At 38.0% G+C, this 27,248-nt stretch overlaps 1 protein-coding gene across 5 annotated transcripts in view; it reads left to right on the forward strand.

The window, feature by feature from the left end:
- ZNF354C (zinc finger protein 354C) overlaps nt 1-27,248 on the forward strand; it is a 44,290-nt gene that overhangs the window by 13,204 nt on the left and 3,838 nt on the right. For 2 of the 5 annotated variants that reach the window (XM_017960221.3, XM_017960220.3), the window contains exons 3-4: nt 819-945; nt 1,442-1,537. In XM_017960221.3, the coding sequence (XP_017815710.1) occupies nt 819-945; nt 1,442-1,537 (223 nt within the window). Of the gene's footprint in view, nt 1-818; nt 946-1,441; nt 1,538-3,143; nt 10,751-20,391; nt 20,495-21,130; nt 22,235-27,248 lie in introns of those variants that run through there. The other 3 variants (XM_017960219.3, XM_021940061.2, XM_003900619.5) reach the window with 3 other exon arrangements.

Here is a 27,248-nt window from a genome sequence, read left to right on the forward strand (position 1 = left end):
GATAGTTTTGCATGCATCATGTATGTATATACAGATGTAGAGTTTTTCAACAAATATAGATTCTTTTGTGGCTGGTTTTTTCATATGAATCAATAATATATCAAGGTCAAATTCCAGTGTCATAGAGATCTACCTCATTCTATTTAATGGCTGCATAACATTTCATGGCATCAATATACTATAATTTGCTTCTCCATTCCCTTATTGATAGATATGTAGGTGGTCTTCAATTGTTCACATTGTATTTCTTTCTTACTGCTGCTATAACAAATTACCACAAATGCAGCATCTTAAAACAGCATAAATGTATTCTTTTACAGTTCTGGAAGTCAGAAGTCTGAATTCAGTTTTGCTGGCTTGAGGTCAGGCTGTCGGCAGGGCTGGGTCCGTCTAGAGGCTCTCAGGGGAAAATCTGTTTCCTTGCCCTTTTCACCGTCTAGTGTTTCCCTGCAGCCCTTGGCTTGTGGCCCTTTCATCCATCTTCCAAGCATAGCACTCCACTCTCTGCTTCTGTCCTCACATCACCTTCTCTTGAGAAAGATCCCAGGCTGGCATTTACACTCCTTGTTGGTGGGAACTTTGCCTGTCTTCCCCTCCTCCCACTGCGTGTGGCATGTGTCATTGTTCCCAGTGAGTACTCCATAAATACTTGTTTAACTAAATAAATAGCTAATGGATGGTTCCAAAAATTACATAAACAGTTGATGTGAAATAGTTAGAATCCTGGGGTTTTCTGTCCATCCCACTGTCACTTTCTTACTATGTCTTCCGTTGAAGAAGACGGTCCTGGGTGAGCAGGCGTGCATTTGCCATTACAGGAGTCCGTGACGTTCAGGGATGTGGCCGTGTTCTTCAGCCAGGACGAGTGGTTGCACCTGGACTCTGCCCAGAGAGCCTTGTACCGGGAGGTGATGCTGGAGAACTACAGCAGCCTGGTCTCACTGGGTAAGAATTTTTGCCTATGACGAAGAATCTGTTATAGGAACGCCTCACAGATCCATCTTTGGGGTTCCGAGCCTGTAGTTTTTTGCCCTAGTGAGCCCCTTGGAAAGGTTGAATTGCTGTAGAGTTGAAAGTGTACATTCCTGTTGTGATGCCCTTCTTGCTATTTGTTTCTCTACCCTCCACTCTCCCTCACATCCCACCGCCAATCAGTTTCCTCCTTGGAGTAGGCCAGTGAGTAGATCCCAGTTTAGATTCTGAAAAACATATAGGGACCCCCATCTTAGAGGCATTCATTGCCAGGGCCCTATAATGTTTCTGAACGGAGACCTTCCCCACCCATTGACAGCTCCAGTGCCCCTGAGAAGTGCTAGTGCTGCCTTGTCTGCCTCTCAGGCCTCGCGTCCTTTGCTGTGTCGGTTCAGAGTGAGTAGTATGTGAGTTCTTGGATTGCTCTTCATGCTATTTGTTCAAGCTTCCTTTCCTTCCTCATGAGCAGGGATTCCATTTTCAATGCCAAAGTTGATTCATCAGTTGCAACAAGGAGAAGATCCCTGCTTGGAGGAAAGAGAAGTCCCTTCAGACACCTGTGTAGGTAAGTGAGAGGCTGGGAAATGGGCACAAGAGAGTCTTCATAGACACGTAGGTCACAAAGAGGCAGTTCTTGGGAAACTCTTGGAAATACTGAGTTCTATTGAGATGCTCAGGCAGTTGTATTTTGTTTGAGTTGTATAGGTTAAAGTACACACAATTACCTAATTGCAGTTATCTAATGTTAACCTATTTTCTGTCATGGATTGATGAAAGGAAATCAGGTTTCAACAGAGAGTAGTTTAGAGTCACCTCAAACTAAATCTTTTCACCCAGAATCAAAGCTGAGCTTGGGACTTGGACATATTTCAGGACTTTAAGACATATTGACTTCAAATCTCCTGCAGGTTTTCATTATTCTCAAGAGAGTCCTACAAAGAGAGTGAGTGCAGTCTTTTGGTTGCAGCTTATTAGAAGAAATGAATATGTCTCTCTTTGTGATAAAATAAAAAGGGGAAAATACAAAGAAAGGTAATATGAAAAAAACTGTTATTCTTCCAATCACCAGGGATAGATTGTTGCACAGGGGCAATTTACTCCATATTTTCCTCTTTTTTATAATGAGCATCTTAAACTTTAATCACATAGAATCGTCACAGTCATGCTGCAGAGCTGTTGTAATTTTCAAAACCTGAACGTCCCCCCACTCCTTTTTTTTTTTTTTTTTTGAGATGATTCTCTGTCACCCAGGCTGGAGTGCAGGGTGTGATCACAGCTCACTACTCTGTCACCCAGGCTGGAGTGCAGTGGTGTGATCACAGCTCACTGCTCTGTCACCCAGGCTGGAGTGCAGGGTGTGATCACAGCTCACTGCACTCTCTGCCTCCCAGGCTCAAGCAATCCTTTCACCTCAGCCTCCTGAGTAGCTGGGACCACAGGTGCGTGCTACCACACCTAGCTTATTTTTTGTATTTTTGGTAGAGACGGGGTTTCACCATGTTGTCCAGGCTGGTCTCGAACTCCTGAGCTCAGGTGATCCACCTGCCTCAGCCTCCCAAAGTGCTGGGATTACAGGTGTGAGCCACCGTGCCTAGCCTTCCTCTTTTTAACAGACTGTTTCCCGCTTCGCAGACTATGATATAAAATCAGTCACATGAAATAAAGAAATTTAAGAAAACAAATCCAAATATTTAAAAAATTATTGGATATGGAGTTTCAGAGAGAACATGGGGAGATAATACAGTGAAAGGGACATGTGAGTAAGAAGGAGAAAGTAGGCTGCCTGCTTCATTGCCTGGTATATGCAGAGTGGAAAACGATGACAGAGTGGAGTATCCCATGGAATTCAACGTGGGCTTCTCATTTGGCATTTTTCTGTATCCTCATATCTTCTACCCAGCCTGTTCTTCTGCATCTAACCTTACTTTACCTGGGTGGAATCACTTCATTTTCATTGTTAATTTGTCCTGTGTATTCTCCCATGCCATTCCTTAACCCATTCACCCCACTTTCCTTTATCCCATCCTGTTCTTCCCAAGATTCAGGTCAGCATTTGAAATCTGATTGTACACTCTGCTTTTACATATACTGTTACCAGTTTTATTGTCTCACTGATACATCAGTTTGTTTCTTCCAGCAGAGGAGGCTTTAATTCTTCTGATTCATTTTAGGTTTCAAGACTTGGTCTGAAACAGAAGCATTGCCTCATAGACAGGACGTTTTTGTAGAGGAAACATCTCAGGGAATGATAAAGGAAGAATCCATTAAGGATGGTCACTGGGACCTTAACGCTGAAGAAGCTGTGGAATTTGAGAGCAGGATAGAAGAGGAGCAAGAGAAGAAACCTCTCAGGCAAATGATAGTCTCGCATGAGAAAACCATCAGTGAAGATGGAAACCATACGAGTCTTGAATTGGAGAAAAGCTTATTTATAAATACAGCTCTCGTCGCACAACAGAGTGTTCCTATAGAAAGGATACCCAATATGTATTATACATTTGGGGAAGATTTTAAACAGAATTTTGATCTCATGAAATGCTTCCAAATTTACCCAGGAGGAAAACCTCACATCTGTAATGAATGTGGGAAGAGCTTCAAGCAGAATCTTCATCTTATTGAACATCAGAGAATTCATACAGGTGAGAAACCCTACAAATGTAACGAGTGTGAAAAAACCTTCAGCCACAGATCATCCCTTCTTTCTCATCAGAGAATTCATACTGGAGAGAAACCTTACAAGTGTAATGAGTGTGAGAAAGCATTTAGCAACAGTTCAACCCTTATCAAACATCTGAGAGTGCATACCGGAGAGAAACCGTATCGATGTAGGGAGTGTGGTAAAGCCTTTAGCCAGTGTTCAACCCTCACTGTACATCAGAGAATTCATACTGGAGAGAAACTCTATAAATGTGGTGAGTGTGAGAAGGCCTTCAACTGCAGAGCAAAACTTCACAGGCATCAAAGAATCCATACAGGCGAGAAACCCTATAAATGTAGTGAGTGTGGGAAGGGTTACAGCCAGTTTACCTCTCTGGCTGAACATCAGAGGCTTCATACTGGAGAACAGCTGTATAAATGCCTGGAATGTGGGAGAACCTTCACACGTATTGCAACCCTTATTGAACATCAGCGCATTCACACTGGACAAAAACCTTATCAATGCAATGAATGTGAGAAAGCCTTCAACCAGTATTCATCCTTTAATGAACATCGGAAAATTCATACTGGGGAAAAACTTTATACATGTGAGGAATGTGGGAAAGCCTTTGGTTGCAAATCTAACCTTTATAGGCATCAGAGAATTCATACCGGAGAGAAGCCGTATCAGTGTAATCAGTGTGGAAAGGCGTTCAGCCAGTATTCATTTTTAACGGAACATGAGAGGATCCACACTGGGGAGAAACTGTATAAATGTATGGAATGTGGGAAAGCCTACAGTTACAGATCAAACCTTTGTAGACACAAAAAAGTTCACACTAAAGAGAAACTCTATAAATGGAAGGAATATGGGAAACCATTAATCTGCAGCTCCTCACTCACTCAGTATCAGAGATTTCTTAGAGGAGATAAGGCCTATGAGGCTTAGTTCGTCTCTCAAATAATCCAGGACTTCTCATTGGGTAATAAGGAGAATAATCAATAGGGTACAAACTCCTAATAGATTTGTCTTTTTTACTTCTCCTGAAGGAAATATGTTAGTTGCCACTAAGTAATGATAAAATTGATCAGTGAAATTATGAAGAGCACTGACTTGCTAAGTTTTAGAAGAACCATAAATTTGAAGGTTTCTAAAAACCTATGAAAATTTAATTGATAGAAAAAATGTAAAAGGCCTAACTTTTAAAAAATCATGAAGAATAGTTAAATATACATTTTGTTTCTCTCATAAGACCATATTCCCTTTATAAGAGTAAGCTTCAATGTGTGAATTTTCTTTTAAAAACAGTCACTGAGTTATTAATAATGTAAATAAGTGTGTGGCCTTCTTTAAAATAGCCAGCCAACATAGGAAGCGCTTATTTTCATAAAGGGAAGCTAAACATAAAAAAGAATTATTTAAATTTAACTCTTCACCTGGAAATAATAAAGCTCTTTTTATGAGCTGTCCCACCAGCAACTTATATATGTAAACATACGTATATACACATATGCATGTGTGTATGTGTAAACGTAAAAGTCCTTTATTATTAAAAAATGTAGTTTTATTAATTTAGAATTTAGTTCTTCTTAAAATCTTGCCCAAAGGTAGACTCTCTTACTTATCTTCTGTCATTTCTTAAATTGACATAGTTTTATATAACTGAACTGAGTACTATTATAGTACCATAGAAGGCGGATTAACTGAAGCAGCTGGAAAGACTGTTAAGCACATACTTTGTTATCTGTTGCAGAAGGGATATATTTGGCAGAACCTGAGGCTACATGTCTGGTAGCTCATTAGATCCAGGAGAGGTTTAATTATAGCCTTTCATTGTACTAATGAAGAACCTGAACTTAGTGAACAGAGTCAAGACTAGAATCTAGGTCTTCGGATCTGGTGTTTTGTGATGATTATAGACTTATTTCCAACCTGAGGTCCCAACAGTACTGTTTGTTTTGTAGCCTAGTTAGACATAGTTGCAGTAATTTAAAGTTACTGTTTTATCTATAAGGGTTTCCTCTCACCTTAATCTTAATAACTGACTCACAACTATATTCTTTTTTCTTATGAGTCCCTAATTATGCCTGCTTTTATTATAATTGTACTTAAATCTGTAAAGCTAGCTGAGGTCCAGAAAGTGTAATTGCTTTTGGATACTTCACATATAAGATTGCCTTCTTATTACACATATTTTAGGAATGATTTTGTGGAAAGTTATATATGAAGAGTTAATTATTAAGCATTCTTTTCATCAATTTAAATGTTTAGTTCCCCCCAGGCATTTTTCCTCCAACTTTATATTTGACTTTCATTGAATTCACAGTTGGTATCATAAAAAAAAAAATTATTCTAATACAATTAGCTAGACCTTCTGAGAAAAATATTAGAATTAAATCCAAGCAGTCAGTTTATTTCTTAATTGACTGGTTTTAACTTATCAGAAAGTTATTGTTTTATGTATTTAAATACATTTACAAAGAAAATGAGGCTTTTAAACAGACCTCAATATTTAACATTGTACCCAGTAGTGGTGAGCATGCTTAGTACCCAAATTTTGGTTCCTAAATGCCATTCCCCACTAACAGGAACCAGGGTTCCTTGGAGAAGTGGCTGATTCCGTTTGGAGCAGGGGAAGTGGGTGGTGTGGCTAAAATGCTTTTTTTTATTAAGAAAATAAAATGAAAAGCAAGATAGTATTTGAAGACTAATGGGGTAATGTCAGAAGGGGACAGGCGCCAAGTCGAAGGTATTCTCACGGGCCAAATTTAGGACAACTTAAAATCAAAAAGAATAATCACTGATATTGCTGATAATGCTAAGAAGGAAAAGAAGTTCATAATGATGAAAGTAGAGAAAAAAGAAAACTCGTTATAAAATTATTTGAAGAATGTCTTCTTTTAAATGTACACAGAATGATAGATTTGGAAAAATTACCATTTTACAACCCTTAATGTAATTAAATCTGGCAAAAATCAATGGTAAAACCCATTAGGTGAAAAAAATTTTAAGGAACTTTGTTTACAAGGTGTCAGAAGATCACAGATAGCTATTGCAAAAGAATCGCCTTTACAATGAGATTTGGCTGTCAAACTGCATTTCCCTACTTCTGGAATAAGCCAACATTATGTGGCTCTTGATGGGACGCAGTATGAAGCACGTGTGATCATCCTTGATGTACTGCCAAAAATGTTTACCCCAAATTTAATTAAATCTTTTGTCTAGACTTATCTTCCTATTTAAAGAAATACAAGGAGTAGAGGAACAAGTTGAATTACACATTATGGAAACAGACAAGTCCAGAGTTGGTACAGGACAACTGGTCTGGAATTTTTTTTAAAATTTATTTTAAAATGGTTTTCTTAAATGTACTTTTTAAGCACAACATGAGAAAGGTGTTAAAACTGGTGTAATAGCTCCAAAGAATAAGTATTCCAGATTTCGGGAGGAATGAAGGGGGAGACACTCAGAAACCTTCACCAGAGCCCCCTACCTTGATCATAGTGGATTAATGATGCGCTTTGTAGATGTGGTTAGTCAATGACACCAGCTTGACGGATCTTTCTTTCTGCTCCACACCCCATTGAGTTATCTGGTCCCCTTGGCTGATGAAGAACCATTAGGCGAGGAGCACTGGCATCATCCAGGGTGATGTTCTTCAAGGGACTGACCAACCGCTCAGGTCGAGGAGCTGCAACAGCCTTGGGGCCCTCACAGACTCGCCACACATTCCAGGTGTTGCACTTGCCAGTGCGCTGATGAAGAGTCACTGAGAACTCCACCTCATCTCCTGCCTGGAGCTCAAGGCCATCCTCAACTTCATTCACATGGAAAAAGAGCTTCTTGCTATCTCCTACTTCATAGTTAATGAAGCCAAACTGATCTTTCACACATTCCACTGTGGCCCTACGCAGGGGGGTGAGGTTGTAAGCCATAGTTTGTGCATTTTGGCCCTGGTCTGGACTTTTCAAAAAGCAAATGTAATAAAACAAAAAGTGGTCTCTTCTAGATTAAGGCAAGAGAGATAATCGAATGGAAAGTGCGATCCTTTATTAGCTTCTGATTTATTAAAAAAAAAAAAACCTATAAAAGACATTTGAGGGGCTATTTGGAGAAATAGGAAGATGGAATGGGTATTAGATAAATGTGTGTTTGATTTTTCTAGAAGTGATAATTGAGTTACGTCGGATAATGTTCTAATTCTTAGGAGATGCATGCAGAGGTTTTTTTAAGTTTGAAAAGTCATGATGTTGGCAGCATATTTTCAAATAAATATGTACAAAATTAGTCAACTTTTTTTGTGGTGGATGTAGAGATGTTCATTGGTCATTTAAAAATTTTTTCTATGTGTCAATTTTTAATAAAAATTAATGTAAAAAGTGATTGGATAAAGTGATGAATCTTTCAATCAGAATTCTTCATTTATATTCTTAGGAAGTTCCTGTTTAAGAGTTAATCCTCCAGTGATGTAATTGTTGGAAATAAAGTAACTGAGTGGTACTGGGTTCCCTTTAAATGGAATGAGCATGCTCCACTTTCTCTCTCATGCTAAATGTAACTAAGGCATGGAGCAGCTGTCTGGGCACCATCAAAAGTAATAACAGGCAGATTTGGGAAGGAAACTGGAATTTGAAAGGAGATCATTGTGGCACTCGGGCATTCCTGTGGTGAGGACAGAGATGGCTGAGCAGGCATCTAAACCTCAGTTAAGAACCCTTCACTCTGGTTAGAGGATCTCTGGGCCAAAAAGGTTTAGGAGAATCCCCATTGCTTTTCTTCCCTCACTATCTTCCTGCTACTTGGACCTGGAAGTGATGTATCCATGAGGTGTGTAGCAGAGAGGAGAACCTAAACCCTTGGATTTCTAACCTGATGATCAGGAAGAGGAAGTGGCTCCTGAGAGCTGGAAAGGTGTCTAGGTGGTGACAAAGATAAGGAAGCTCAAGAAAGTGATCTCATAACAGTTGTTTATGCAATCTGGGGCTCTCCCCTGGTCTATACATATGTAGGTCTGATGCAATAATTGTTCAGGTCTGACACTGGGCAAAGAGAGATGCAAATAGCACTGAAAATACTTAGAAAACTGAACTGACATTAGAACCACAGCCCATAGGAGATGGATTGGAACTGGTGACCAAGACTTAATCAGTTAAATTGCCTGCTGGAAAAAATACCCTAACATTTTCTGGAAGAATTGAATACCCAGAGGCCCATAATATTCAAAATGTCCAAGATGCAATGCAGAATCACATGAAATACATAAGTCAGAAAATTTTCAACAATTCAAAGGAAAGACAACAGACACTAACCCCAAGATGACACAGATGTTGGAATTATGAGACAAAGACTTTAAAGTAGATATTGTAACAATGTTTCAGAAAGTGTGGCCATTCCAGAAATTGATGAAATGTCAAATTTTTCAGTAGGAAAATAGTAATTTGACTCAATTCTAATAAATAGAATATGATAGAAGTGATGTGATGTCACTTAAAATATTTGGTTATGAAAAGGCTATGGCTTTTGCACAGGCATGCGCTCTCTTGAATCACTTGTCCTTTGGGAAGCCAGTTGCCTTATTGTGAGGACACTTAGCCTATGGAGAGTTCCACATAGTAAGTAACTGAAGCCCATGGCCAACAACCAGCAACAAACTGGCCTTCTAGCAACCATGTGAGTGAGCTTAGAAGTGGATCCTCCCTTGCCTGAGCCTTCAAATAGGACTGCAGCCACAGCCAACTACTTGCCCATAACCTCATGTGAGACACTGAGTCAGAAAGACCTAGCTAAACCAGTCACTTCTGGCTTCTTAACCCCCAGAAACTCTGGGTTAGTAAATGTTTTAACTGGTAGGTTTTGGGGTAATTTGTTATGCATCAACAGATAACTGATACAGAACTTGGTACTTGGAGGTGGGCAGCTGCCATAATGAAAACCCAAAATATGGGAGTGGTTTTGGAACTTGGCAGTAGGTGTTAAGTAGGCATGTGCTGGTAAAAAACTAAAGTGCTTTGAAGAAGCGATAGCAGCATCATGGTCTGACAAGGCTGTAGATGAGGACTTCTAGAAAAGTGAGGTAAATGTTATTGGAAAACTGGAGGAAGGAAGAACTTCTGTAGTGGCAGACTGAAAGTAAAACATGTGCCTAATATGATCTCACTAGAGAGATTTCCTGGCCGAGTGTTGCAGGTGCCATCTGGCTTCTTGATTATAGTAACATGACGAGAGATTAAAAACTATAGGAAAGACAATCAAGCAAAAAGGATCCAGGGCTTGATGGTTTTGGAAGTAGTCTCATCAAGAGAACAGGATTTGCTAAAATTAAGAAGTCACTTCTCAGCGAAGATCAAACGTAGAGAACTCCTTGGAAAACACCCTCCAATGATGAAGCTCATTATAGTGTTTAATGAAAATTAATAAAAAGTTGACAAGGGTGTGGAAAAATTGGAACCTTCACACACTCCTGGTGGGAGTATAAAATGGTGCAGCCTCTTTGGAAAACAGACTGGAATTTACTTCGAAGATTAAATATAGTTACCATGTGACTTAGCAATTCCACTCCTAAATTTATACCCAAGAGAAATGAAAACAAACATTGATATATGTACATGAATGTTCATAGCAGCATTATTGGTAATAGAAAGTGGAGACAACCCAATGTTCATCAACCAATGAATGAGTAGGCAAAATGTGGCACATTTGTATAATGAAACGTTGTTTGTCAATAAAAAGAAAACGCTGATAAATGCGACAACATGGATCAACCTTGAAAACGTGCTGAGTGAAGGAAGCCAGTAACAAAGGACCACATATCGGATGGTTCCATTTATATGTGGTTTTTCCGAATCAGCAAATCTGTAGAGACAGAAAGTAGATGATTGATCTCCAAGGGCTTTAGAGGGTTGGAGAAAATGTGGGGTGACTGATAATGGATGTGGAGTTGCTTTTTGGAATAATGAAAATTTTCTAAAATCATTCTAATTATTGCACAACTCCGAATATACTACAAGGGTTTGGATTGTACACTTTATATGGGTGGATTACATGGTATGTGAATTCTATCTCAATTGAGTTTGTTGTAAACAACCTATTGCAAATGCTTATCTGTTAATGCCAATCTGTAATAAAATTTTATGTGGTTCATCTTTGGAAATGTTCTTTCACACTGATAGCATTGTTGGATGCTGATATCTGTCCATAAGCATATTATTTCAATTGGGCATATCCAGTGCTTAGAAGTCATTTATAGAATTTCGTTAGATTCTTTGGACGTTTGCCTTTCGGCACACTGTTACATTGCAGATTAATCAGAAGAGTTGGGTGGATCCTCCTCAGTTGTACTGTTAAGTGAATTTTGAAATATGTATATTTCTTTTGCATTTGCATTATGATCTAAAAAATGCTGCTGGAATTGGAGTTTGTGCTCAGAATCCATATGTGTGGAAAATATTTGTGAGAAAGGAGATATCACTTCTTATTTTAAACTTGGACAGCATGTCAAATATATAAAGCATTTCACATTACTTGTGATTCAAATATTAGTTGTCATTGAAGTGACTTTGCAGCAGAGTAAGCTTTGCATATAAGCTCTGATTTCCCTTGAAATTTAAGGTTGAATTCATTAAGAAACATCAAGTTTGCAGCAAAAGCTAGTTTCTAAAGGCATCCCATGTTTAATAATAGTGTTTGAACAAAGTTCTTCTCATTCAGAAAAATTTCACCCTCAGCCCTGAGCTTAAAAAATTGCAAACTTTATTACTGCTAAGTCATTGAACTGCTGTGTGGCAGAGCTAGTCAGGATATTTGACTTCTCTTTCTGGAAAAAAAAAAAGTCACAGAGCTAACAATAGTTAAGTCCATAAGAGCAAATGAAGTTCACTTTTGACATTACTTGTTCAATAAGACAGACTTACTTATTTCCTGCATACTACCTGCTGATGAATAACTGCAGGTTTTAAACACCTTAAACTTTTGCAAGCTTTGTAAACTTGTCTAACGAAGCCTTGGGAAAAGTTCTTTAGGCCAGGCACAGTGGCTCATGCCTGTAATCCCAGCACTTTGGGAGGCCAAGGCGGGTGGATCACTTGAGGTCAGGAGTTCAAGACCAGCCTGGCCAACATGGCAAAACCCCGTCTCTACTAAAAATACAAAAACTGGTTGGGCATGGTGGCATGTGCCTGTAATCCCAGCTACTCAGGTGGCTGAGGCATGAGAATCCCTGAAACCCAGGAGGCGGATGTTGCAGTGAGCCGAGATCATGCCACTGCACTCCAGCCTGGGCGACAAGACTGTGTCTCAAAAAAAAAAAAAAAAAGTTTTTTACGTATTTTTACTACCAGCAGTTGGAACACATTTTTACAGATTTCACTTCGGGTTTACCAAATTAGTATTTTCGTTGAAAATATTCTTGCTTGTAGTTGGTTCCACACAATCTATTTATAGAGGCCAATTACTAAGTAATTTCAAATGATATTAACTCATCAAATCAACAAGAACTGAGCAGTATCACTAACATCATTGACTCATCAAGAGCCAAGGAAAACCACTTAAAATCATTTGCCATGTTATTTGACTATTGACATCGCTTGCTGTGTCCTCAACTCTTCAAATGACTAATGTCACTGGTCTGAAAGTGCCTCCAGATAGAAAGTCAGGAGTATTGAGGGCTCACTTTTGTTTCCCTTCACTTGGGGACTAGAGTTCTGTATTGCACGTTGTTCATTATCTGGAAAAAAAATATTTTTTCTAGATGTAGGGTTTCTTTTTCTTGGATAGGCTAGTCTAGTAACAGTTTCTCAATCATGGGTGGTAGTATACATATGCAGAAATAATCCTTAAATTACAATTTTGATAAATGCTATTAAGGAAAACTACAGACTATGATAAGAGCATTCAGTAGAGATGTATCTACCCCAGAGCATGGTGTGAGGTCAGAGTGTGCTTTTGTGAGTAAGTAGCATCAGGCGGAGACCTTGGGGCAGTTGAGAAACAGGACTTGTTGCAGGCAGACAGAAGAGCGCATGAGACGGTGCTGTTCCTTTTTTCCCATCCTTTTTCACCTTTGCATTCCAGTTCCTACAGACCTATCTTCAGGCTCACGGATTCGTTCTTTGGCTCTGTCTAGTCTACTGATGAGCCCACCAAAGGCATTCTTCTTTGTTAGCATTTTTCATTTCCAGGATTTTCTTTTCTTTTTTAGAGCTTCCATTTCTCTTTTTATATTACCCATCAATTCTTGCATGTTGTCTATGTATTCGATTACAGCCCTTAATATATTATTGTTATTTTAACTTCTCCATCTGATAACTCCAAAATCTGTGTCATATCTGAGTCTGATTCAGATGCTTGCTTTATCTCTTCAGACTGTATTTTTTTTCTTGCCTTTTAGCATGTTGTGTAATTTTTTGTTGAAAGCTGAGCATGCTGTATCCGGTAATAGGAACTGAGGTAATCAGACTTTTACTGCGAGCTTTCGTGTGAATCTCTAGGAGCTAGGCTGTGCTTAATGTCTGCTGTAGCTACAGGTGCCATAGGCATCAGTTCCCTCGTTTCCGTGTGTGTGTGTGTGTGTGTGTGTGTGTGTGTGTGTGTGTGTGTGTATTTTGTTTTGTTTGATTTATTGCTTCCCTGTTGTCTTTGGGATCCCTAAGAATTCCTTCTTAAGTGGAGTATGTTTAAGAAGTATTCCTTCTTAAGTGGAGTATGTTGAGAAGAATTTCTTCTTAAGTAGAGTATGCTTAAGAAGAATTACTTCTTAAAGGGAGTCCTGCACCTCTCTTAGTTGCAATCCACTGTCATTCTTCTGGAGTCCTATTGATATAATAGTACAGTGTTGGGGAGAGGAGGTATATAATAATCTATCATCTTATGATTAAATCTCAGGTTTTTCATGGGTTTCGGTCCCTGGGCTGTGATCTTCAGAGGCATTTCTTAGCTTTTTTTCCATTCCTAGGTGAGAGGGTGGAGTTGTCTAATTGCCTTTCTCCCAGGTCAGAAAAGTTTCTAGTAAAATATTGCCCTTGAGGGCAAGCCTTTGTTTCAGAGAACACTCTGGGCATATTTCAAAATGGTAACTTTCCCCAGGCATATTTCAAAATGGTTACTTTTCTCCTACCCCTGCCAGAAGCACAAAGGGATTTTTCTTTGATTTCACTGTGAGAACCTGGTGGGGTTCCTGGAGGTAAAACCCCATAAAACTGTGGCCCCAGTCTTACTCTCAAGCCAGTCCATGATCTGCCTCCCACAATGTGTCAGTCATCGTGTAAGTGTTCCTACCAGTTACTGGCTCCAGAAGCTTCTGCTCTTGGTAAGCTGATCTTGCCTGTGATTCTCTGTATCCACCTACTTCTCCAGTTTTCAGGGTGGCAATGTGTCCTGTGACCTCAACTATCTGATGGATCTAGGAGGAATCACTGGTTTTCAGTTTGTTTACCTTTTTGCTTGTTGTGAGGATGTGAGTGATGACTTCCAAGCTCTCTACATGTTTCTAAGCTGGAGCTGGAAGTCTCTCTCCTTAGCTGAGGGTTTGGAAGTGGTCAAGGGGGATATCTGATCAGTCTGCACTCCTTTCCATCAACTTCTCCTTGTAAATGGCTTAAATGCTCTGCTGTTAGACACAGCTGACATCATCTAGCTTGGGCTTTTGCTGATAATGTCTGGGTAAATGTGGCAGACAGAGATCATCCCAAAGCAATGTGTGGGAGGAAGAAATGTATAAGCCATAAACTTCTCCAACGCCATCTTCTCATTGCAGTGTCTGGCTGCTCCAGACCTGAGCTTTGTAAAAAACAAAACAAAAAGACACAACACACACACACACACACACACACACACCCCAAAATATTTTGCCATGGGCCAACTTGCACCAGTTCAAATCTGCTTTCTCAGGCATTCTCATAGTATTTATGTTGATTCATCGTATCAATAATCCCACCTCATTTGGGAGGTTCACCAGAGTTATTATGGGGAGAAAGAAACTCATGCTATTTCACCATCTTGTATGGAAACCAATAGGTTCAAAATTAAACCTTCCTTGATTTCTGGGAATAAACCTAACTTAGTGCAGCACTTCACCTTTTTATCCACAAATGGATATAGTCTACTGATACTGGGGTTAGGAATTTTGCATCCATGCAATTTTTTTGTGTTTTCCCTTCTGGTCCTTATCTAATTTTGCCATTAGAGTTATGACATCATGGAATAAACTGAGAAGTGCTTCCTTTCCCCATTATTATCTAGAAGAGTTTGTATAACAGAATTATCTACTTCATGAATGGTAACATTTGTCTACTCACATTCTGAGCCTGGTATTTTCTTTGTGGAAATATTTTAAATTTCAAATTTGATTCTTTTTATGATTACAATGGTATCAGATTTTCTATTTCTTCTTGTGTAAATTTTATTTTTCTAAGAATTTGTTCATTTTCCATTTTTTGGCATGAACTTGTTTATATTATTTTTTTCATTAACCTTCTAACTTCTATTCCATGAATTTGTTTATATTATTTTTTCATTAACCTTCTAATTTCTACTCCTTCAATAGTTAAATTCTGTTCCTTATTTCTAAAGTTTTTGTGTATGCATCTGTCTTTTATTCTTCATCAATATTACCAGAAGTTTGTAAATACTAAGTCAACTTTTGGCTTTGTTAATCCTTTCTTTATAAGTTTTTTTAAATAATTACATTACATGCTTAATGAACTTAGCTTTTTATTTCCTTCTAATTTCTTTGGTTTTGTTGTATTATATAGCTCATTAATTAATTTTCAAACTTTTTATCTAATTTTTGTATCAAGACTATAAGTACTTCTAAGCACTTCCCTGACTAAATTTCATACCATTTTATTTTTTCAGTCAGCTTTCTCAGATTGAATCACAAGTTTTGCTATATGATATTTAGTTAGGAGTATTTTCTATTTTGTTTTGGTCACATTAAAAACTTTAGTGATATGCTTATTTGTTCAGGGTGTGCATATAGGCATTTAATATGATGAATATAATTTCTCTCAAATTTTATTTCATTACAATTACAGAAAGATGAAGTATGAATATAACAACATTTCCCTAATTACTTGTGAGCACACTTTCAATGATCAATGTGATATCACATCAGTGTGAAACTCTTTAATTTTTCCTATGTTTTACTTGCTTTGCTTATATTTGTTGAAATATCATTTTACACCTGCATATAACAAAAGTTTGGGAAAAATTGGGCAGGGTTTTTGTTGTTTTCCATTTCATTTTTATTTAATAATACACTTCTATTTATTTTTATTTCACAATTTTTAATTGGTATGTAATAATTGTACATATTTTGGGGCTACATGTGGTATTTTGATACTGTATATAATGTGCAATGATCAAATCAGGGAAATTAGGATATCCATCACCTCAAACACTTTTCTTTGTGTTGGAAAGATTACAATTCTTCTCTTCCTATTTTGAAACGTATAACACGTTATTGTTAACAATAATTTTCCTGCTGTACTATTTGAATACTGGAATTTATTCCTTCTATTTAACTGTAGTTTTGTGTCCTTAACCAGCTTCTCTTCATCTTCTCCTACTCACTTCCCTTCCCAGCATCTGATAACCACCATTCTAATCTATACTTCCATGAGATCCACTTTTTTAGTTCCCACATATGAGTGAGAATGTGATATTTGTCTTTCTGTGCCTGGCTTATTTTACTTAAGATAATGACCTCCAGTTCCATACATGTTGCTGGAAATGATAAAATTTTGTTCTTTTTTATGACTGAATAATATCCCATTGTGTATATGTACCACATTTTCTTTAGCTGTTCATCCATTAGGTTAGGTTGATTCCATATCTTGGCTATTCTGAATAGTGTTGCAATAAACATGGGCATGTTGATATCTCTTCCCTATAGAGATTTCCTTTCTTTTGGATACATATCAGCAGTGGGATTGCTGGATCATATGGTAGTTCTATTTTTAGTTTTTTGAGGAACCTCCATACCGTTTTCCATAGTGGCTGTGCTACTTTACATTCCTACCAACAGTATACGAGCATTTCGCTCTTTCTGCATCTTCAATAGAATTTTTTTTCTGTCTTCCTGATAATGATTATTCTAACTGGAATGAGATGATATTTCATGTGCTTTTGATTTGCATTTCCCTGATGATTAGTGATGTTGAACATTTTTTCAAATACCTGTTGGCCATTTGTATGTCTTCTTTTGAGAAATTTCTATTCAGGTCTTTCGTCCATTTTTAAAATTTAATTTAATTTAATTTGTCCCTCTTCTTCTTTGTGGTGGTATTTTTCCATGATTAAATCAGATTATTTGTTTCTTTTTTCTCTATTGAGTTGTTTGAATTTTTTTATTATTGTTGTTATTAATCCTTTGTCTGATGGATAGTTTGCAAATATTTTCTCCCATTCTGTAAGTCTCTTCACTTTATTAATTATTTCCTTTGCTGTGCAGAAGTTTTTTAGATTGATGTAATCCCATTTTTGTTTTGGTTGCCTATATTTATTTTTTATTTCTTATGTATTTATTTTTTGAGACAGAGTCTCACTCTGTCACCCAGGCTGGAGTGCAGTGGGGCAATCTCGGCTCACTGCCACCTCTCCCTCCTTCAAGTGACTCTCTTTCCTCAACCTGCCAGTAGCTAGGATTACAGGCACCCACCACAACGTCTGGCTAATTTTTGTATTTTTAGTAGAGAGAGGGTTTCACCATGTTAGCCTGGCCGGTCTCAAAACCTGACCTCAAATGATCCACCTGCCTTGGCCTCCCAAAATGCTGGGATTCCAGGCGTGAGCCACCATGCCCAACCAGTTGCCTATGATTTTGAAGTCTTACCCAAAAAATCTTTGCCCAGACCAATGTCCTATAATGCTTTCTCAGTGTTTTATTTTAGTTGTTTCATAGTTTTAGGCCTTATGTTTAAATCTTTAATCCATTTTGAGTTGATTTTTGTATATGGTGAAATACGAGGATCTAGTTTTATTCTTCTATGTGTGGATATCTGGTTTTCCCAGCACCATTTATTAAAGAGACTGTCCTTTCCACAGTGTGTGTTCTTGGCTTCTTTATTGAGAAGCAGTTGGCTGTAGGCATGTGAATTTATTTCTGGGTTCTCTATTCTATTCCACTGGTCTGTATATCTGTTTTTATGTCAGTACCATGCCAGTACCATGCTGTTTTGTTTACTATTGCTTTGTAGTATAATTTGAAATCAGCTACTGTGATTCTTTGTTATTCTTGCTCAGGATTGTCTTAGCTATTCAGGGTCTTTTGTGGTTCCATATAAATTTTAGAATTGCTTTTTCTGTTTCTGTGGAGAATGTACTTGGTATTTTGATAAGGATTACATCTGCAGTTGCTTTGGGTAGTATAGACATTTTAACAATGTTAAGTCTTCCAATCTATGAGCATGAAATATCTTTCCATTTTTTTGTGTGTCCTCCTCAGTTTCTTTCATCAGTGTTTTATAGTTTTTCTTGTAGAGATCTGTCACTTGTTTGGTTAAATTTATTCCTAGATATTTTAGTTTCTGTAGCCATTGTAAGTAGGACTTCTTTCTTGATTTTTTTTTTTTTTCAGATTGATTGCTATAGCATAGATAAACACTACTGATGTTTGTATGTTGATTTTGTACCCTGCAACTTTACTGTAAGTTCTTACATAAGTTCTAAAGTTTTTTGGTGGAGTCTTCAGGTTTTTTTACATATAAAATCACATCATCTGCAAACAAGTAATTTGACTCCTTCCTTTCTAATTTGGATGCCCTGTATTTCTTTCTCTTGCCTAATTGCTCTGGCTATAATTTCCAGTACTATATTCAATACAAATGGTGAAAGTGGGCATCCTTGTCTTATTCCGTATCTTAGTGGGAAGGATTTCAGTTTTTCCCCTGTGTGGCTTAAAACATCCTATAGATATAACAAATTATTTTAAATAGTTATTTTAAACCAACCTATCTCTGATCATACAAAAAGGAAAGAAAGAAAAACCCTGTACACATTAACTCTTTTCCCCCATTTTGAATTTTTGATGTCACAATTTGCATTTTATGTTGCCTATCTTTTAACAAATTGTAGTTATTATTTTAAATAGTTTTGTCTTTTAGTCTTCTTAGTAAATATATAAGTAGTTTACATATCACGATTATTACATTAGTATAACAATCATATTAGTGTCCTTTTCTTTTGGTTTGAAGAATCCCTTTAGCATTTTTTTATAGGTCCAATCTAGTAGCAATCAATTGCCCCAGCTTTTGTTTGTCTGGGAAAGTCTTTATTCCTCCTTCATTTCTGAAAGATAGCTTTTCTGGGTATGGTATTCTTGTTTGGCAGATTTTTTTTCCCTCTTCAGAGTGGAAATACATCTTCCTACTCCATCCTGGCCTGTAAAGTTTCTACTGAGAAGTCTTCTACCAGGAATATTTGATCTCTCTTATATGTTATTTGCTTCTTTTCTCTAGCTACTTTTAGAATCCCCTCTCTATGTTGGACCTTTGAGAGTCTGATTATATGTCTTGGAGTATTCTTATTTGGGTTGAATCTGATTGCTGACCTTTGGTCTTCATGTACTTGGATATTTATATATTTCTCCAGGTTTGGAAAGTTTTCTATTATTATTTCTTTAAATAAGCTTTCTACCTATTTTTCTTCCTCAATTCCCTCTTTAAGTCCAATAATCTGAATATTTGCTGGTTTGATGTTGCCTTATAGATCCCCTAAGCTTGCTTTATTCCTTTTCATTATGTTTTCTTTCTCTCTTCTATGTATTTTCAAATAGTCTGTCTTTGAGCTCACTGATTCTTTCCTATGTTTGATTAATTCTGCTGTTGATGTTCTCTATTGAAATTTTCATAGTATTTTTCAACTCCAGGATTTCACTTTTTTTTTTTTTTTGAGACAGTGTCTTGCTCTGTTGCCCAGGCTGGAGTCCAATGGCGCAATCTTGGTTCACTGCAACCTCTGCCTTCTGGGTTGAAGCAATTCTCCTGCCTCTGCCACCTGAATAGCTGGCATTATGGGCATGTGCCACCATGACCAGCTAATTTTTGTATATTTAGTAGAGACAGGGTTTCACCATGTTATCCAGGCTGGTCTCAAACTCCTGACCTCAAGTGATCCACCAGCCTCAGCCTTCCAAAGTGCTGGGATTTCAGGCGTGAGCCACCACGCCTGACCGATTTCGCATTAAAAAAAATTTGTTTTAATCTTTCTGTTACATTTTCTGGTACATTTCTGAATTAATCCTATGTGTTTTCATGAAGTTTGTTGAGCTATTTAGAACAGCTATTTGGAATTCTTTTTTTTTGTTTGTTTTTGAGACAGAGTCTCGCCTCTGTCACCTAGGCTGGAGGGCATGGGCTATCTTGGCTCACTGTAGCCCCTGCCTCCTGGGTTCAAGTGATGCTCCTGCCTCAGCCTCCCGAGTAGCTGGGACTACAGGTGTGTGCCATCACGCCCGGCCAATTTTTGTATTTTTAGTAGAGATGGGATTTCACCATGTTGGCCAGGATGGTCTCGATCTCCTGACCTTGTGATCCGCCCACCTCAGCCTCCCAAAGTGCTGGGATTACAGGCGTGAGCCACTGCGCCCAGCCTGGAATTCTTTATCTGAGACATTATACATCTTCATCACTTTAGGGTCTGCCTCTGGCACCTTGTTTTCTCTGGTTAGGTCATATTTCCTTGAATGTTTTTGAGCTTGTGGATGTGCAACAATGTCTTGCATTTAGGGACTAAATATTTATTTTAGTCTTCACAGTCTGGCCTCATTTGTGCCTGCCTTTCTGCAGAGGGCCTTCCAGGGATTCTGAGCCCACTGACTATTGAGTTCCCTGAGCCTGTGACCACTGTAGCCATCTCAGCACTGGAGGATGCTCTACGCCTGGACTTGCTGTGAGTCTCATGAGGACTTTGAGGTTAATGAAGTTTTGTGTCCCAGATGGACCTGGGGAAGACCCAAGGAACGGATATACTGGGACTGTGTGGGAATGCTAGCCAGGGACCTAAGTCTAGAAGACTGTACTATAGGCTCAGATGGGTGTGCCTCCTAGCAGGTCTTTGCATAGGTGGAATGGGTTCCTTACTGCAACAAGAGGAGCTGGAGTTGAGACTGGGTCCCCTTAGAATCTGCTGTGGGACAGAGGCTGGAGAGCCCATTATGTTGACCCAGATAGGTAAGCATCTCTCAGCAGATCTCAGTACAGATGGAATAGTTCTCTGATTGCGGTGGGAGGGGCTGGAGCTGAGACTGGTTCCCCTCAGGATCTGTTGTGGGTTAAGGCTGGCAAGCCTGTCAGGTCAGGGAAGCTCAGACTCCTGGGATTGAGGTATGAGTGAGTCTCCCTCTGGGTCCTTGTGTGAGCAGCTCAGAGCTAGGACCTACATGGGAATGGTAAGGACTGGAGCTGAGCCACAAGGCAACTTTGAGGTTTACTTCTAAGATGGATATGAGCAGGTAGATGCCTTTCCACCAAGGCACTAGTGTACACAATTCCTTCTGGATCCTTTAACAGATGGTTTTGGTTGCAGGTTCAAAGTCAAACAGTGTGGTAGCCAAAGCCCCTTGGGGGACTGGGCCATTTCTGGGCTGGAACCCAGGAACAAGATTGGTGGAACAGCCAACTGGTGTTAGTCTACACTCTCAAAATAATCCTCCAAGATCTTGGGCTCCACCAAGATTTCACAAAGTCCTACCTGAATCCTGAGGCAGAGAGACTTTGGATTGTGGATAGGTGCAGAATTCTTGTTGTTGTGGGGAGATTTGAGCAGGTTACCTTCTATTCTGCCATCTTGGTGACCAGAATTTTCTAATTTTCAATTTTTTTGACCTATGATTATTTAGAGGTATGATTTTTAAATTTGAAATATATATTTTTAGCTAAATGTTTAAATATTGATTTCTGATATCATTACATGTAGTTAAGGTACAATCATTTCAATTTATTATTCTTCTTTAATTGCCCAATATGTTGTCAGTTGTCATAAATAGTTCATATGTGTTTGAAAAGAATGGGAGTTGTTCAGTTGTTGGAGGCTCAGAGATATATGTGTTTTCCTTAGATCAAACTTGTTTGTTGTATTATTCAAATTATCTATGTATTATTATTTTTTCTGCTGAGCTATCAATTACTGAGAGACATGTTAAACTTTTTCCCTAGGATGGAGGTTTTGTCAATCTCTCCTTGAGGTTATGACAACTTTTAATATATTAACCAGGTTAATTGAACTTTGACATCTTTATAATATTTATTTGATGACCCTTGTCTATCCAGTAATGTTTTTTTGCCTGAAAATCAAAAGCCCTATATATACAGAATTATGGTGATATACATTAGAAACATTGTAGTTTAAATTGCTTTAGAAATAAAGAAGAAACTGCTACATTTGGGAACTTTGCTAGGAATTTAAATGCCTATTCTCTTTCACCACTAAAACTTTGTGTTACAGGTTTGTCACACATTATTGGAAATGGCACTTAGTTTAATTCCAATTGTTAGAAATAGACAATTTTATATTAAAAGTTGAAATATAGGTTCCAGAAATTACTGATCTGATAATTCAGGCCAAACATCCTGCTAAAAACAGCTAAAAAAGGCAAAAGGCTGAGCAAGAAAAAAAAAAAAAAAAACTCTTGAAAGCATCAAATAGCTGAAAGGTGAGTTGGAAATTCTCAGCCAACATCAGGGAGGGGATTGGAATTCAGAGAGGTGAGCCATAACCACTAGAAAACTTAAACAATCATATGAACCAACTTGACCTGACACCCCCAGAACACTTTAGCCAACAACAGCAGGATATGCACTGTTTTCAAACACATACGAGCCATATACCAGGCCATTTACAAAGTCTCAATCATTTAAAAGGATTGAAATAACACAAAGTATGCTTTTCTGGCCACAATGATATTAAAACAAAAACAGGAATAAAATGGGCCTGGGCACAGTGGCTCATGCCTGTAATCCCAGCACTTTGGGAGGCTAAGGTGGGCAAATCACTTGTCAGGCGTTCAAGACCAGCCTGGCAACCCCATCTCTACTAAAAATACAAAAAATTAGCCAAGTGTGGTGGCGCATGCCTGTAATCCCAGCTACTCAGGAAGCTGAGGCAGGAGAATCACTTGAACCTGGGAGGCAGAGGTTGCAATGAGCCGAGATTGCACTACTGCACTCCGGCCTGGGCAACAGAGTGAGACTCTGTCTCAACAACAATAACAAAAAAAAAAAGAAGAAAGAAAGAAAGAAAATTGGGACATACCCAAGTATTTTGAAAATTAAAAACAATTTTTAAATAATCCACAAGTAGAAGAGCAAACTAACCCAAAGCAAGAAGAATATATTAAGGATGCAAATGAAAATCAGTGCAGTAGAAAATCAAAAAGCAGGAGAGAAAAATCAGTGAAACAAAAAGTTGCTTCTTGGAAAAGACCAACAAGATTGAAAAACCTTTAGCTAAAGTAAGAAAAAAGGTAAAAAACACAAATGCATAAATAATGAGTGAATATGGGGATGTCATTACTGACCCTACAACAGTTGAAAGGATTATAAGGGAATACCAGGAAAAATTGTATGGCAACAAATTAGACAACTCAGATGCAATGGAAATTTCTAGAAAGACACAAACTACCAAAAGTAATTCAAGAAGAAGAAATATAAAATCTTAATAGATTTATAATAAGCAAAAAAAAATTGAATTCATAATATAAAATCTGGCCACAAAGAAAAGCTTGGGTCAGAGGTGTTCACTGGTGGTCTATCAAACATTTACGACAGAAGTAATATCATTTCTTCACAAACTCTTCCAGTAGAAGGAATAGGAAGGACCACTTCCCAATTTATTCTATGAGGCCGGTGTTACCCTGAAACCAAAGCCAAAGACATCATGGGAAAACTATAGAATATAGGTACAAATGCCCTTAACAAAATATTAGCAAAACAACTTTAGGAACAGAGAAAGAGAATTATATACCATGACCAACTGGGATGTATCTGTGGAATGCAAGGTTGATTTAACATCTGAAAATCAATTAATATAATAGACAATATTAATAGGATAAAGGACAAAATTTATGTGATTACCTCAGTAGATACAAAAAAAGATATTTGATAAAATCCAATACCCATTCATGATAAAAAAAAAAAAAACCTCTCAATAAATTAGGAATAGAAGGCACCTTCCTCAATGTAATGAAGTGTATCTGTAAGAAGCTTACAGCTAACATCATACTTAATGGTGAAATACTGGATGCTTTTCCCATAAAATGAGGAATAAGGCAAGCAGGTGTGCTCTTGCCATTTCTAGTCAGCATTGTAGGGAAGTTCTAGCCAGTCAATAATAAAAAAGAAGGCAGTCCAGATCGAAAAAAGATAAAAAAAAAAAAACTGTATTTATTCACAAATATGAAGAAAATACCAGGATGGGCACGTGGTTCATGCCAGTGGTACCAGCACTTTGGGAGGCCAAGGTAGATGGATCGCTTGAGTCCAGGAGTTTGAGACAAACCTGGGCAACATACAAAACCCTGTGTCTACAAAAACAAAACACAACCAAAATAGCCAGGCATGGTGGCATGCACCTGTAGTCCCAGCTACTTGGGAGGCTAGGGAGGGAGGACTGCTTGTGTCCAGGAGGTTGAGGCTGCAGTAAGCTGTAATCATGCCACTGCATTTCAGCCTAGGCAAGACCTGTCAGAGTGAGACCCTGTCTCAAAAGGAAAAGAAAAGAAAATACTGAGGAATCCATTAAAAAAAAAAAAAAAAAAAACTCAGCTACTAGAACTAATAAACACGTTGAGTACATTTGAGGACCCAGGATTAAGACACAGAAAGCAACTGTACTTCACTATACTAGCAATGACTAATATGAAAATGAAATTAATAAAACTAGTCCATCAAAGAGAATAAAATGCTTAGGAGTAAACTTAACAAAAATGTGTAAGACATGTATGTTGAAAACTATAAAACACTGCCTGAGAGACATTAAAGAAAATCTAAATAAATCGAAAGACATTTCATGTTCATAGACTGGAAGACACAATATTGTTACGTATCAGTTGTTCCCTGATTGATCTAATAAATTCAATGTGACTTTTCTCACATTCCAGTAGGCCTTCTTGCAGAATTGACAAGATGACTTAAATACTTATATGGAAGTGCAAAAGACCCCAAAGAGGCCAAACAATTTAGAAAAATAACAAAGTTAAAGGACTTCATACTCCCTGATTTCAAAGTTTACTAAAAGTTACAGTAATCAAGATAGTTGTGACATGAATGCAAGGAAAGATGTAGATCAATGGAACAGAACTGATTTAAAAATAGTTCTTCATTTGTGATCACTTGATTTTTATCAACATACCAAGGAAATTTTATAGGGAAAAGAGCCTTTTCAACAAATGATGTTTGTTTTCAAGAAATTATGCAACAAAATGACAATCGGATAAAGATGAATTTAGACCTTCATGTCACAACATACATACAAATTAAATCAAAATGGACCGTTGGCCTAAACATAAGAGCTAAAACGATTATGCTTTTAGAAAAACAAGGAAATCTTCATGGCCTTCAGCAATTTCTTGGCAAAAGGGTAGTTTTATCAACACACAGCTATACCATGTTTGGATATCCAGATGCAAAAAGAGCAACGTGTATCCAAACTTCACTTTAGATACAAAAATTAACTCAAAATACAGACAGAAATGTAAAACCTAGGAATATAAAACTTCCAGAACAAAACATAGAAGAAAATCTTTGTGACCTTAGGTTGGGTGAAGATTTCTTGGATACAATATGAAACACACAGTCTATAATAGAACAAATTGATAAACTGAACTCTAGTAAAATTAAAAACTTCTGCTCTTCGGAAGACACTGTTAAGAGAATAAAAAAAGAATAAAAATACAAGCCACGAACTGGGAGAAAATATTTGCAAAGCATATTTTTGGTAAATTACTCATAATATGTAAAGAAATCTCCAAACTAAATAAGAAAATTTAAAAAACCTAATAAAAATTTGGCAAGGTTTCACAGATGCCTCACCATATATGCACATATACATGACAAATAAGGGCATGAAAAGACGTGTCCATCAACTGGTAAATAAACAAAGTAAATATATCTGTACAATGGACTACTCCTCAGTAATAAAAGGGAATGAACTATTGATGTACTCAGTAACACGTATGAATCTAAAACATTATGCTGATTGAAAGCAGAGAGTAGATACTGTTTAATTTCATTTTATGAAACTCAAACGAGTTAGTTTCATTTTATGAAACTCAAACGAGAGACCTGTGGCTGCCTGGGGATAGCAGTGAAGGGGAGAAGATTACAAAGGAGCAGAAAGAAATTTGGGGGGTGATGGATAGGTTCTCTTTTTTTTTTTTTGAGACAGAATCTTGCTCTGTTGTCCAGGCTGGAGAGCAGTGGTGTGATCTCAGCTCACTGCTGCAACTTGCACCTCCTGGATTCAAGCAGTTCTCCCTGCCTCAGCCTCCCGACTAGCTAGGATTACAGGCACCCGTCACAACAGATGGCTAATTTTTGTATTTTTAGTAGAGATGGGGTTTCACCATGTTGGGCAAGCTGGTCTCGAACTCCTGGCCTCAAGTGATCCACCCGCCTCGGCCCCCCAAAGTGCTGGGATTACAGGCGTGAGCCACCATGCCTGGTTGGTTCTTTATCTTGATTGTGATGATGGTTTCCCACTTATATACATGTTTCAAAATTTGTCAATGTATATACCCAAATATGTGCAGTTTATTAGATGTCAATTATACCTCAAAACTATTTTTAAAAATTGGGTATGCATTTTATGTATATTTGCTTCTTTATTTCATTTTTCTATAAATTATTCTTTATTCATCCACAGTAAAATAAAAACAGTACGTGGCTTCAAAACTAACAGAAGGTTAAAATGGAATGGGGAGAAAAGCAGCCAATCCAAAGGAAGGAGAGAAAGAAGCGGAGAAATAACACAGAACGGTCAGGAGGAACGGAGAGCACAGAAGGCAGCCAGAGGGTGCTGGCCGCAGGGATGGCATTAGAGATAATGAACTAAATGGTCCAACTAAAGGATTAAAATGTTGGGCTATATTAAAACTGATATGTCTACAAAGCTCAAATAGAGCACATAGGATACAGAAAATTTGAAAGTCAAGGAGAAGTTATATCATGCAACCTCTCACTAAAAGAAAGCTGATTTACCTATACTGGACTAACATTGGGGGAAATTTTCAAGACAAGTTATTTCTGGGAATACAATCAGTCAATTCATTAAGACAAAAGGATGATGTCACCAAGAAGATAACAATTAGAAATGTGTATGTTCTAAATGTGGTTTCAAATAGTAAAAAGCTTGTTCTTTAAAACAAAGGGAAAAAGGGGCCAGGTGGCTGTGGCTCCCACCTGTAATCCCAGCACTTTGGGACGTCAAGGCAGGTGGATCACCTGAGGTCAGGAGTTCAAGAGCAGCCTGACCAACATAGCAAAACCCTGTCTCTACTAAAAATACAAAAATTAGCTAGGCATCGTGGTGGGCGCCTGTAATCCCAGCTACACTGGAGGCTGAGGCACGAGAATCCCTTGACCCAGGAGGCAGAGGTTGCAGTGAGCTGAGACCGTGCCAGGCACTCCAGCCTGGGCAACAGAGCCAG

This window comes from Papio anubis, chromosome 5, assembly GCF_008728515.1.
Source record: "Papio anubis isolate 15944 chromosome 5, Panubis1.0, whole genome shotgun sequence".
NCBI classification, from domain to species: Eukaryota; Metazoa; Chordata; class Mammalia; order Primates; family Cercopithecidae; genus Papio; species Papio anubis.